Source organism: Rhinopithecus roxellana, chromosome 8, assembly GCF_007565055.1.
Source record: "Rhinopithecus roxellana isolate Shanxi Qingling chromosome 8, ASM756505v1, whole genome shotgun sequence".
NCBI classification, from domain to species: domain Eukaryota; kingdom Metazoa; phylum Chordata; class Mammalia; order Primates; family Cercopithecidae; genus Rhinopithecus; species Rhinopithecus roxellana.
The window spans coordinates 13,656,186-13,670,072 of NC_044556.1; the positions used below are offsets into that span (position 1 = coordinate 13,656,186).

Here is a 13,887-nt window from a genome sequence, read left to right on the forward strand (position 1 = left end):
CTGCACGATCTCCGAAGAATTTGGGAGCAGGTGTCCCGCTTTTCTCCGACTGGCGCCCCCAGCCAACTGGGTGCCGAGCCCACGCCCCATCTGCACACCAGGACCCGGATGTGCAGCGCGCGGGGCGTCGGGGCCCGTAGAGCGTGCACCACGCGGCGCTGCAAGGCGCCGCACTGCACGCACTGGCGACTGCTGTGGCGGAGCAACCATTCCCTGCCCGACGCCGCCCGGACTCGGGACACGCACCTGGCGGCCGCCGCGCGCAGGAAGCCACGGCACCTGGTTGCATTGTTGTCACTGCCACCGCCCCCTCCAGCCCTCCCTCCTTAGAGGCAACCCAGCACCCGTCCCCACCTGCGCAGGGTTCGTACCCCTTTAAGGAGTCAGACGCCGTCAGGGGTGGGCGTGGTCGCCGCGAGCGAGAGAAGAAGGGTGGGGGGGAGGGGCCGGTGTAGGGCAGACCTGATTGGCCCGAGGCCCGGGCGGCGGCCGCGCGCGCCTGCGCAGGACGCAGCAGTGCGCACGGGCGGCGGGAGGAGCGCGCGCGGGTGCTAATTGGCCCGGGTGGCGGCCCCGCCCGCGAGTGGTGGGCGGTCACGTGACGCGACGGCTGGGGGCTCCCGGCGCGGGGGACGCTGGTGGCCAAGATGGCGGCGGAGCTGGTGGAGGCCAAAGTGAGTGAGCGGCGGCGGCACCGGCCGGGGCAAGTGGGCGAGAGGGCGGGGGCCGGGCCGCGGGTCGAGGTCTGCGCCTTCTGTCCGGGGCCCCACAGCGCGGCCGGCCCGCGGCTCGCCGTCCCGGCCCCCAGACCCCGACCCCGGGTCTCAGGGTGAGGGCGGGGGGCGGGGAGGCCGGGGGCGGGGCCCTCCTGCCTCACCCGGGTCTTCGCTCTGGGGGTCGCTTCCCTAGCTTCAGGCAGGGTTCCTCCACCCAGCCCGAGCCCTTGGAGTCCCGGTCCCTATGCGCCAGGCCGGGGCCGCGCCTCCCGGTTGAGGCACCGTTCCCCCGGGCTGCGGGACGTGTTGAGCTGCTCGTTGCTCTCGGTTCCGAGCCGGGGTCTTTGCTCTTTGGCTGGTGTGTTGGGGGAGTGTCTGCGCCTCCCTGCCCGCAGGGCTCCCAAGACTGGTATCTGGGTCTCGTCCCCGCCCAACAGGCCGGACTGGGGTTTGCGAGTCTCCTGCTTGGAAGGGTCCCCTGAGTCCCGGATAGTGTCCTGCCACAGTCCAGGTGGAGGAGTCAGGGCCCTGAGACCACTTCCAAGACACTGCACGTCCTCTTAGGGTCTGGAGTCCAGGCTCAGGCTTGAGCCCCTCTTCAGCTCCTGCACTGGTCCCAGAACCCCGCCCCCTTCCCGACACCGTCTCTCACACGCTGGAGTGGGCGCTGGGGGAAGACTGGGCCCCCCCTTTCCCTCCCCATAGGATGGAGTCCTGACCACTTTTCTTGGTCAAAGACTTTTCTTATTCTCCTTTTTTTTAATCTTAAATCTTGGACTGTGCTTTTGGTCCTACCTCATTCCTCTCGGGACAGAATCTGAGGCTACTGATTCTGCTTCAGGGGGCTCTAAACCTCACCTGTGCAGCATCAGATACTGTCTTCAAACCTTGACTGCTTCTCTTATTTTCTGCTCTTGAGCGAGTCTGCTTTTTAGGTCAGACACTCTCCCTCCCTACACAGCCCCCAGAATCTTTATGCACCCCAGCTTTGGTTTCTAAGGTCTCCTGTCTTTCTGCCTATTCTCTTATGTTGATCTCTGGAAGGTCCCCACTGGGTCCAAGATTAGCCTCTTTAGAATAAGTTCTGCTGCTGCTGTTTTATACTTCGGGTCCTGTACAGGTCCCATGTCCCATAGATACCATCTCCTAGCTTGGAACCCGTTTTAATCCTGGGATTGAGCTCAGAGTATCCGCATTCCAGGGGATGTACCTTCTTGTAGGTGCCTGCCTAAAGCTCCGAGGGTCTAAAACCCTTAGAAGTGCCCGCAAAACCACGGCTTCCAGGGAGGTTAGGGGACCTCTCCCTCCCCCCTCCCCTTCACGTCTTCCCTCCCCACAGTCCTGACCTATACGTATTTTCTTCTCAGTCCTCTCACATTACCCACTGGGATCTGAAAACACAGTGCTCAGGGCTCTGTGATTACAACATACACCTCTCTTCGCCTCCCAACCCTACCCCTCTCCTCCACCCCCCACACACTTCTGTCCCTCTCTAGAGTTTTGAAAAGTGGAGACTCGCCCTGGAGATGTGGAGGCCTAAACCCGAGGTGGCAGACTCTGGGCTTGAAGTGCCCTGGAGTCCTGAAATGTAACCTCCGTCCGGGACTTGGAGCTGTGACCCTGGACTCCCCACCCCCACCCTGGCTGAGGGCAGGGTCTGCAGTCTTTTGTACCATCCAGGCCTTGAAATATGATCTGATGAACTTTCCTTGACCCTCTGGTGACTGGGTCCCCCCAACTCAATTAAATCAAGTTGGTCCTTCTTTCAGGTTCTCTAAACCGTGAGCTTCCATTCAAGGGGGCCTGGACCCCGGGGAGCCTTCTTTCTTCTTGAGTCCATTGCTACTCCTCCAAGTACCTTAAATGTCATTGAAACATCCCCTTTTTCACAGGGGCCTTCCCCAGCCTGTCATATTCATGGCTGCAGATTCTGTCTTTTGGGGTGCATCACAGACCTGCTCGGAGGGATGAATGTTGGGGGCTTGTTGGTGAACTTTGAAATCTGAGACTCTCAGCTTGAGACCTGGAGGCAGGTTTGGGGCAGGGGTGTCTGTGAGCTCCTTGAAATAGTCCACAGCACACATCTCCACTTTCCTGGAAAGAGGCGCCTTCCTGAGCTTCCCCCAGTGCTCCGAGGGGCCTGTGCTGGAGGAAAGGTTCAGCGCAGCTGCTGTGTCTCGGCTGATGTCTCCCCACGCGACTTCCAGGCAAGCCTGGAGTTGAAACTCTGGAAGTTGCCGGGGCCTGGCGCTGTTTATAAACACGGCTCTGACGGCAGGCAGGTCAGCTCAGAGCCAGGGCAGGAAGTGATCCTGGGGCATTTGGGGCTTCTTCCTGAATGCTTGTCCCCCCCGCATTCCCTCCAGTGTCAAGGGCAGGCTCCTCTGAGGTGGCAGCTGCCGGGAAATCTGAGTCGTGAACATATGGCCGCCTAAGGGGTGTGCTCCAGGAGGTGGGAGCTGGGGTTCCACTGTCCAGCCTGGGCGGGGCGGAGGCTCCCGGGGTGCCAGGATGTCAGCAGGTTCCTGAGCCCACCTGCCTTCGGCCAGGCTGCCAGTGTGAAGTGTCCACATGACATCGTCTCTCCCTGCTAAGGCCTTGGGCCACTTCCAGAAGAAACATCTTGTCCGCAAGCCTTTTTGTTTTCTACACAAGGTAGGAAGTCAGGCCAAGGGAGGTGAGGCATTTTTGTTTTCAAAGCATCACTGACTCTGAGGCCCAGCAGACCACGCAGGTCCCCATAGCCAGTGTGCTGGTGTGTGAGGGTCCCTGGCAGCGGACGGGAACACCCTGGGGAGCCCGGGGGCCTAGGGGCTGATGCCAGTCCCATGCATGTACTAGGGAGGCTCTGGGCCAGCCACTTCTCTCTGTGAGCCTTGGTTTCCTCACCTACACGATGGGTGTGGTCATTGTGAAATTAGCGACACAGGCCTCGCTGGTGCCTGGCAGGGAGCAGACGCTGGCATCCTGGTTCTTCACAGTCATGGGGCCGTGCAGCCCTGATATGGGAAGGGGCTTCTCCCGAGGCTCTTAGGGCAGGACTGGGCCACCGGCATGTGCGTCCCTATCGTTTTGAGCCGGGACAGCCTCTCCGTCTTCAGCAGGATCCCGGCCCAGTACAGCTGGAAGGAATCAGAGTTGACAGATGAGGACCCCGCCAGCGGCCCCGGCTGCTGCAGCCTTGGTGCTGAAATGGGCGGCTAGGCTCCTGGCCTCACCCTGGGGCAGCTGGGAGCTGGAAACCCCAGCGCTTCCTGGCACGGAGGCCGCAGTGTAGACTCTCCAGTGGGACTGCCTCTGGTGACCCTCAGGGTCTTTCGAGTGGAGTTTGAGTGATTTATCGGTTTCTTCGGGTGCCTGCCAGCTTTCCTTACCACCCTTGACACTTGAGCTTTTTCTCCATTCCTCCTGGAAGTTTCTCTTTCCCACCACATCTCATTCATCCCAGGCCAGCTTCAGGGCTGAGGGTGGGTGGCCCCAAAACCCTGCCAGCCCATCCCTCGAGGACACCTGGCTGCTACAGCCTGTTGAGCCCTCTTTCCCTTTCATGGTTCTACCCCTCGTGGAGGGGAGGCCACTGCCAGGCTACCCCACATCAAACACTAGGGTCAGCTGGGTTCTGTTGTTTGGTTTGATTTCGCTGGAGAGGCCCTGTCGGGGGATGAGGGCCAGGTCCTGCCAAGCCTCATTCGTCACTTTGGCCCAGGTCCCGCAACAGCCCCTGTGGCTGCTGCCTTCCCCTCGGACCAGTCCCCCAGGGACTCAGGGCGATGTCTGGAGATGTATTTGGTTGTCATGAACTGTGGGTGTTTAGCACCCACAGTGCCCAGGACGGCCCCAGCGTCCACAGGGCCGAGGGGACAAAACCCTGCTGGAATGATCGGTAGATGTTTCGGAGGCCCCCACAGGCCCGGCCCTGTGCTGCTGTCCGGAGGATAGTGTGGCAGCAGGGACCGCCCCTGGCTTCAGAGCCAGGTCTGGGTTTGAATCTTGGCACTGCCACCTCTGAGCCGACAGTTCCTCTTTTGTGACAGAGCTCACACACCAGCCTAGCAGGGGTGTTTTAAGGATCAGAGTTAAGTATATAATCACATGACCGACTCGGTTCCCGGCAGGTGATTAGTGCTAAGTAAACTGTGGCTACCGTTGGCGAGACCGAAGGGAAAACATATCTGTGGCTGACAAGGGTTGAGCGCCCGCCCAGCCAGTGCTTTATGTCGTTATCCTCCCGACGAAGAGACTGAGGGTCAGGGAGGCACTTGGTGTTTGCCGGCAAGGCACTGGCCGTTCACAAGTAAAGCACGATTCCCAGTTCCTGCCCTGGGGGTGCTTTGAGGCTGAAGACAGGGAAAGAGAACCTAAAATAGGAGGGGGCCTAGTCAGAGGCGCTTTTGCTGTGTTGGCGATGCTGGGGAAAGTTTGATGAAAAGGAGGGAGGGGACAGGGCTTGGCTGGGAGGGGGCACCATAGGGGCAGGGCATTCCACCAGCCCCAGCCAAGGCTGGCGCTTCCTGGCGAGTGGGTGTCTCTCACGGCCCCCGCATCAGGGCCTGGCCTCTGCGGAGTCCCCTGCCTCGCAGCTCTGCCCTCTGAGTCGTGTGTGCTTGCTCCTCCTCAGAACATGGTGATGAGTTTTCGAGTCTCCGACCTTCAGATGCTCCTGGGTTTCGTGGGCCGGAGTAAGAGCGGACTGAAGCACGAGCTCGTCACCAGGGCCCTCCAGCTGGTGCAGTTTGACTGTAGCCCCGAGCTGTTCAAAAAGATCAAGGAGCTGTACGAGACCCGCTACGCCAAGAAGAACTCGGAGCCTGCCCAACAGCCGCACCGGCCCCTGGACCCCCTGACCATGCACTCCACCTACGACCGGGTCGGCGCTGTGCCCAGGACTCCCCTGGCAGGCCCCAATATTGACTACCCCGTGCTCTACGGGAAGTACTTAAACGGACTGGGACGGTTGCCTGCCAAGACCCTTAAGCCAGAAGTCCGCCTAGTGAAGCTGCCCTTCTTTAATATGCTGGACGAGCTGCTGAAGCCCACCGAGTTAGGTGAGTGGCCGCCCCGGGGGACTGCGACGGGAGGCCTCACCTGGGCCTTGTCGCCCAGCCCAGCCACGCCGCCGACTTTGAGTTGATGTTCTCTGGTGCAGCCAGGGCGGGGAGCCACGGTGGCCAGGGCTGTCCTTCCCTGGAAGCAAAGGGACCATCTTTGATATTGGTCACCCCTTGTTGTGTTACAAGTTACCCTGAAATGGAGCAGTGGGCGTCCGTTAGCTCTCAGGAACCCATGAGCCGTGTTGCGGGGCGTTGGGGCTCGGGGGCTCTCATGAGGCTCAGTCAGGTCGGAGCCACCTCATCCGGAGGCTCGACTGGGGCTGGAGCAGCCACTTCCTCGTGTGGTGGCTGGCAGGCCACAGCTCCTCACCGGCTTTTGGCTGTAGTCCCCAGGTCCTCACCGTGCGGCCTCCTGCATGGGCTGCCTGGGCTTCCTCAGCCTGGTGGCTCCCTCACCCTAGGGTAGCGAGCGTGTACGTCCAAGCTGGGAGCTGGAGCCCTTTTTATGACCCAACCTCGGACACGCCTTGCCATCTCCCCCATGGAGTCCATTGCTCACAGACTCTGTGGCGCAGGCAGGGCCCACACCAGGCTGTGACTGCCAGGGCCAAGGGTGACCAGGGTCACCTGGGAACCTGGTTTCCCTGCTTATTCCCCATGGAAAGGGGGCTGGCCAGTGGCATCGGCCTTCCCTCCTTCCCCCAGGCTCTGGTTCCTCGCTGGCAGCCTGCAGGTATGGCCTTGGTCAGCGCGCTCAGGTCACTGCCAGGCTGTGCGCACCAGGCGTGCTGGGTGCTCCGGGCGATCCCAGGCAGAGGAGAGGTGCTGGGCTCCACGCTTCTCTCTCTCGTGTCTTTGTCTGCCAGCGCTGACTGAGCAGGAACTGTGTGTCAGGACCTCGCAGCCCGCAGCAGTGTGGACAGGCCCCTGGCGCCTCCCCAGCTGCCGTGACCATTCAGGCTGCAGGTGGGTATCAAGCCCGGTCTCTGCCTCAACCATAGCCCTGAGCTCAGGGCCAGGGAGGCCAGAGCAGCCCCAGCCCCCAGGGCAGGGAGAGTGTGCAGCCTCTGGGACTCCCAGTTAGGGAGCCGAACATCCTGGGCCTTTTGCGGACCTGCGCCTTGAGGCGCTCAGATTTTACCAGGTCCTCTGTGTGCCTGGAGGTCTCTTCTTCCTGCCTCCCTTCCCCTGCCCCCACTCTTTCCTTCGCAGTAAACGTCGGAGCGCGGTAAACGTGGGAGTGCCTGCTGGGTGGGTGCGTGATGGGCACCAGGCATGGGCATGCAGCAGGGACTAGGACCAAGGCCGCGAGGTTCCGGAAGCCTCTGCACACCCCTCCCACCCTTCTGACCCAGCGACCTGCCTGGTCCCTGCTGTGGCCTGAGGGCTCCTCTCCGGCACGCTTCAGTCCACTGGGTGCCAGCTGGCCCCCTTCCCCTGCCCGGGGGTGTGGGGAAGGGGCACTGGCCGCCTTTCCCCTCCCACCTACAGCCCTGGGACTTTGTGAGGTTAGGTTGGAGGGCTGTGCTTCCAAGTGAGGATGGAGGAGGTGGAGGAGGTAGGAAGATGCTGCCCCGGTTCCTGAGGCAGCCGAGGCTCCTCCCTCCAGCCTGAGGCTCCGCCTTGCAAGTGAGGCTCCGCCTCCATCTTTTTTCTTTTGCAGGAGGTGTCTAGCGGCAGCCTCCTGGGGAGCAGGTTGGCCCAGCAGCACCTGTCCTGGGGGACTCGGGGCCTTGGCCTGACTTTCCTGGCCTTTGCTGCCTCATGAGGGAAGCGGTTCCCCCGGCGGGTTCTTGGGCAGAGCTGGCTGTCTCTGAAGCTTGGGCCTTGGGAAGGACCTGCATCACAGGGAGGCTGGGCTTTCCCGGGAGCGGCAGGGCAGGCTTGGTCCAGGGCGGGGGACGGGGCTGACCGTCTTCCTTCCTGCACGGGGACCAGTAGCTCCATCCCACAGTGCATCGCTGTGCCCTGAGCCCCCAGGGACCCCGGTCACCTGATCTCCGGGAGAGCCAGCTCCCCTGTCTACACCAGTATGACTCTGATGGCGGCTCAGAACAAAGAGGCCAACCCCACCCTGCCTCTCCTTCCCACTGGCTCCCTCTCCATCCTAGGCCCCCAGGTGAACCCCTTTCTTGGATTCCCGTGCTCTTGGGGGACCCCCCGGTTAATGCCTGGGTCCTCAGAGGTTTCCTGGAGCATAGAACCTGGCCCCAAAGCCGTGCTTGCCTTGGTTTCAGGGCCTGAGATGCCATCCCTCCACCCCGACCCTGGGCTGTGTCCCTCCCCAGGGTGCGCTCTGTGGTGTTGGCCTTGCGGGGGGGCTGCCTCAGGAGGACCCAGTTCCACCGGCTTCCCCCTCGCCCCCGCCTCTGGCTGTGACCCACCGGCCAGCGTGAGGCCCACTGCTCTGGTCTGTTTCCCCGGAATAGCCGCCGGCCGGCTCCAGGATGGAGACTGCGCCAGGCGGACAGGAGCCATAAATCACGTGGCGCGGAATGCTGGGCTGGGGGAGGGGGTGACAGAGCTGCAGAGCAGGCTGCGGGGGCCTCGGGCCACAGATGATCGGCTCCAGTGGGAGGTGCCATGTGTGGGGACGGGGCTGGTGCCCAGAACAGTGCGGAGAATGGCCCAAGGTCACACAGCGGCATGCCTTCCCTTATTCTGAGCTGACTGAGTCCTACCTCTGAGCGGAGGCTCTGGCCTGGACCTTGTGAAGGCTGGGGACCCTGTCCTGCCTCTCAGCAAGGAAGCCCGCCCCACCCTTTCCCAGCCTGCACCACCTGGGGAGTCCGGCTAGGGGTCCTGACTCTCCTGTCAGGGTACATGGGAAGAGAGGCTGTCAGGAGATGTTGGGCGGAAGGAAGGACACACGCTGGCCGGGCGCAGAGCTGCCCCTCCAGGGCCTCGGCCCACAGCGGGCACCCCGAGGAATCTGCCTGCTTGCCCGCCTGCTGTGCAGAGTGGAGCCCCTGTCGCCACGGCTTCAGACGTCCCCAGAGCAGGTAGCCCTGGCACTAGCCAAGAGCCGCCGGTCGGGCATGTGCTGTGCTGTGTGCCCTTCAGTCTCTGAAGCCCTTGGGCTAGCATTGCCCAGGTCACAGCATGGTCCCTGCTCAGGTGCAGCACAGAAGTGCCCGGTGAGAAGCGTCTCGTGGCAGACAGAGGGCTTTCAGGGGCAGCTGTCAGTAGCAGGAGCCATTCACTCTACATCTGTGAGGAGGTGGCAGTCAGGAAGGCTTCCTGGAGGCAGCAGCTTCCAGTCCAGACCTGAGGGTGACTCCCAAGAAGCCAGGCAGAGAGGAGGGGGCAGGGGAGTGTACTCCAGGCAGAGATGGGGGGCAGGGGAGTGTACTCCAGGCAGAGATGGGGGGCAGGGGAGTGTACTCCAGGCAGAGGGCAGCGAGGGCAGAGGCCGATGGCCAGAGAGGGCTCATTCACAGGGCTGAATGGAGTCCATTGTGGCCAGAGTGTGGTGTGCCCAGGAGGAGGGACGCAGCAGCCTGGGCGCAGGCGGCAGAGGCTGGAACCCGAGAATGGTGGGCCCAGGGAACGTTGGAAGCTACCCTCCTTTCCCCGAGGGCTGCAGCGCCCCTGAGGTTCTGGTATGATTTTGGGGGTCAGTGAGGAAACTGAGAGGTGCAGGAGGCAAGTGGCCACCAGCCTTCCACAGCCAGGCCTGCTGCCCACCCAGGCCCACCATCTGTCCGTCTGCACACTGGGAGCCTGGGGGGGCACGGGGCATCCTGTGTCACTGTCCCGTGTGGGGTAGTCTGTCCCACTCGGCCCGCTGGCACTTACCATGCCTATGATTGGGGAACAAGGGGACTCCACCAGCTCTGCCCCAGGTCCTGGCCTTCTGGTTGAGGAGGAGGGATGGGCCCACTGCTACCAGCTGGGGGACTGCTGGCAGCCACCCCCACTTCCCACTGGTCCTTCTCCTATCCCCTGTGGCCCCCTGCCCAGCCCAGTTCCCCTGCCGGCCACAGCCTCCTGCTCTGCTTCCTGCCCACGGGTCCCCGTCCCATGGCAGCCTGTGAATGTTCTCGCTGATGGGTAGAGCTGTCAGCACCGCCCCCTGTGCCTAGCCAGGGGCACCTATTCCCCACCCCTCCAGGACAGTGCCCCCTGTGTCCCTCATATCTGACTACGCTGCCTCTATTCTTGATCTGGGGGACCTGAGGTGGGGAATTGGTGCTGGTAGCTCTTAGCTGGACAGGGTGGGGCTGGGAGTTAGAGAACTTGTATGTGCTGGGGAGGGGACAGCCTGGAGGAGGGGGCCAGCACATGGGCCAGCTGGAGGCGGAATGGTCCCATCCGATCAGCTTTTTTTTATTTTATTGTTTTATTTTTGAGATGGAGTCTCGCTCTGTCGCCCAGGCTGGAGTGCAGTGGCATGATCTCGGCTCACTGCAAGCTCCGCCTCCCGGGTTCACGCCATTCTCCTGCCTCAGCCTCCTGAGTAGCTGGGACTACAGGCACCCACCACTGTGCCCGGCTAGTTTTTTGTATTTTTCAGTAGAGACGGGGTTTCACTGTGTTAGCCAGGATGGTCTCGATCTCCTGACCTCGTGATCCACCAGCCTTGGCCTCCCAGAAGTGCTGGGATTACAGGCGTGAGCCACCGCGCCCGGCCCCGATCAGCCTTTTAAAATCTCCGTGTTTCATTTCTGTTTACACTTGCACAATGATGCGCCTGTCCTAGAAAACTGGAGTCAACAGCAGAGCAGCCCGGCTGGCGCCCTGCTGCCCGGGTGGGCCGCCTCGGCGCAGCGGGCCGTGCTTGCCGCCTTCCCCCTTTGCCTGTGTGATTGTAGGAGCGTGTGGCTGTCCTGGCTGCTGTTTTATAACCACCCCCATGCTGTGAGCATCTGCTCCTGGCATTAAATATTCATGTCAGCAGCATCTCGCGAGGCTCACTGGCAGCCTTGGGTGGAGCCAGCGGCTGGCCCTTGTTGGGCTCTCGGGATTGGGCCCGTGGGCTGCTTTGCACGCCCGGGCTGGAGGGCCTGGCTGAGCACCTCATCCCAGAACCGGCTCTGCCTGGCAGGGCCCAGCCTTGCACCTGGCCGCCAAGGTGCATCTGGTTCAGCGGCACCTGTGCCTTGGTCCTGTGGCCCATGGGTGCCGGGCAGCCCACGAAACCATCTCCCCCTTGGAGAACTTCATGCTTCAGTGGCCCGACAAGAAGGAGCAGCAGAGTGATGCAGGGAAACTGAGTCGATCCTTGGAGGGAGGTTTGGAGAAAAGCGGGGCGGGGGGGTGCAGTTTGTCAATGATGTGTTCAGGGAATCCTTTCCTTCTGGTTACGTTTGTGCAAAGACAAATAGAGGGCCATGAGGCTGGTCGGGAGAGGAAGGTTCCAGAAGAGGGAATGGCGTGTGCAGAGTCCCTGAGGCAGCATGGCTGGTAGGGCCCAAGCAGGAGGCCAGGGTGGTGGCCATGTGTGTGCCAGGGTGGGTGTGGCCCTGAACAGGGGTGCCGAGGGCCAGGGGTCTCCTGCAGAGCCAGCCCAGGGATCAGGCTCTGGCTGCTGAGACCAGCAGAGCTGGGGGCAGGTGTCCACATCGGGTGGCATTTGAAAGCAGAACTGACAGGACCGGCTGGGGGAGTGGATGTTTCCAGGACAGCAGAGACAGGGGCTGCGTGGATGCCACCTGGGTTTCTGGCCCCAAACAGCTGACTCCGAGGGCAGAAGAGAAGGTTTGCATTAGCCCCCTCTTCCTGAGGGCCAGCCATAGCCCCTTCCCCAGCAGAGGGGGGCCAGGTGTTTGGGGGGATCCGTGAGCGGCCTGGGGCGAGTGGCACAGCAGAGCAGTCAGAGCACAGGGCATCTCCTGGGCCCCCAGCAGAGAAGCACAGCCCGGCCTCCCCCAGAGGGAGCCCTCCCAGGGCAGGGACCCCAGAGTTTTGGTCTTCAGTGACTGGGCCCTTTCTGCCCCGGGCATGGGCTTGCTGCCTACTGGGGACCCACCCTCCTCCCCTCATTCCTCCTGAGACACTGAGGGGTGGAGTGTCCGTGTTTTCACCTCTGACCCAGCCTGGAAGCTCAAGGCCCAGCTCCGGTGTCGGCTCCTGGGAGGCCTCCCTGCCCGGAACCATTGCTCCCCAGCACTTGGGGCAGATCTGGGCGCGTCTACAGGTGGCCTGTGTGCCCCACCCTCCCAATTAGGCGGCCTTCCTCAGGGGCCCAGCTGGGCATCCACAGCCCATCACCTCTGCAGAGACTGGCTGTGCCCTCAGCACATAAACGGGAACAGGCTGTGGCACTGTGGCCCTTGTGGCGACGCCAATGCTGCAGTAGCCCCCTCTTCCTGAGGGCCAGCCACAGACCCGGCACCGGTCCCCGAAGAAACGGGTCAGCATGGGCCGGACATGCAGGCTCGGGCCACAGAGGCCCTGGCGGGGTTGGGATCCGAGCCCAGGCAGTCTGGCTTTTTTTTGTTTTTTGAGACAGAGTCTCGCTCTGTGGCCCAGGCTGGAGTGCAGTGGTACAACCTCGGCTCACTGCAAGCTCTGCCTCCTGGGTTCACGCCATTCTGCCTTAGCTTCCCGAGTAGATGGGCTTCCCGTGAGCCACCCATGAGCCACCACGCCCAGCCGGCAGTCTGAGCTTCTGAGCCTAAAGCAGATGTACTTTTTACATCGTTATCTCTTCTCATGGGTTTTAATTGAGAAAGTTCCAAGACGGTGCTGGCAGTTGAGGTCCGATCCCACGGCTCCGGTTCTTGTAAAGGCCCTGTCATAGGTGCAGGCCACACCGCTGTGTGCACTGCCATCCTGGGAGCACCTTTCTAGGACCAGGCAGTCTCCTGCTCATAACACAGTATGGCCTACGAAGCTGATGAACTCCAGCCTTTATCGGGCAGTTCACCATCCTTGTTCTAAAGGGCTTGCCCGTCATCTTGTCTCCCGGCCACTCCAAGGCTGCCATTGTGGCCAGATTCTCTCTCCCCCATGCTCCTCCGATACTTGTTTACACTTACAGACAAATAGACGTTTACTCAGATTCCTTCCCTCTGTTTTCATTACACCAGCGATGGCAGGGCATGCATGCTGCTGAGCGTTTTTGATTTACGTCTAAATGTATTTTTTAACGTAGACACAGTCTTGCTGTGTTGCCCAGGCTGGTCTCGAACTTCTGAGCCCAAGCAATCCTCCCGCCTCAGCCTCCTGCGTAGCAGGGATGGCAGCTGCACACCAGCACACCTGGCTCAGGCTCATTTAAAAACGGATTTTTAGAGACAAGGTCTCACTATGTTACCCAGGCTGGTCTCCAACTACTGTGCTAAAACGATCCTCCTACCCTGGCCTCCTAAAGTGCTAGGATTACAGGCATGAGCCGCCGTACCCGGCCTGCAAGTCTCTGAATGCATGTTTCCATTTATTGAAAGAAAATACTTTGGAGTGGGATTCCTGGGTGCTAGGTTAGGTCTGTGCTTACCTTTTAAGGGCAGTTTCCCAAAGTGATTGTACTGTCTTATAACCCCACCAGCAGAGAGTTTGCTCTACACCCTCGCCACCTTGTAGAGTTGCCAGTCTTTTCATTTTAGCCATGCTAGTGGATGTGTAGAGAGGTATTTTACTTTATTTTACCTAATTTTATTTTATTGATACGGAGCCTCACTCTCACCCAGGCTGGAGTGCAGTGACCCAGTCTTGGTTCACTGCAACCTCTGCCTGCTGTGTTTAAGCGATTCTCCTTAGCCTCCCCAGTAGCTGGAATTACAGGCGTATGTCACCATGCTTGGCTAATTTTTGTATTTTTGGTAGAGATGGGGTTACCTTGGCCGGGCGCGGTGGCTCAAGCCTGTAATCCCAGCACTTTGGGAGGCCGAGGCGGGCGGATCACGAGGTCAGGAGATCGAGACCATCCTGGCTAACACGGTGAAACCCCGTCTCTACTAAAAAAAATACAAAAAACTAGCCGGGCGAGGTGGCGGGCGCCTGTAGTCCCAGCTACTCGGGAGGCTGAGGCAGGAGAATGGCGTAAACCCGGGAGGCGGAGTTTGCAGTGAGCTGAGATCTGGCCACTGCACTCCAGCCTGGGCGACAGAGCAAGACTCCGTCTCAAAAAAAAAAAAAAAAAGAGATGGGGTTACCGTATTGTCCAGGCTGGTCTT

General features: G+C 61.0%; 1 protein-coding gene across 2 annotated transcripts in view; it reads left to right on the top strand.

The window, feature by feature from the left end:
• The first annotated feature begins 484 nt into the window (after positions 1-484).
• The window catches only part of PIAS4 (protein inhibitor of activated STAT 4), a 31,352-nt gene continuing 17,949 nt past the window's right edge, over positions 485-13,887 (top strand). For both annotated transcript variants that reach the window (XM_030936388.1, XM_030936389.1), the window contains exons 1-2: positions 485-674; positions 5,335-5,761. In XM_030936388.1, coding sequence (XP_030792248.1) covers positions 648-674; positions 5,335-5,761 — 454 coding nt within the window. In that variant the 5' untranslated portion in view covers positions 485-647. The remainder of the gene's footprint in view (positions 675-5,334; positions 5,762-13,887) is intronic.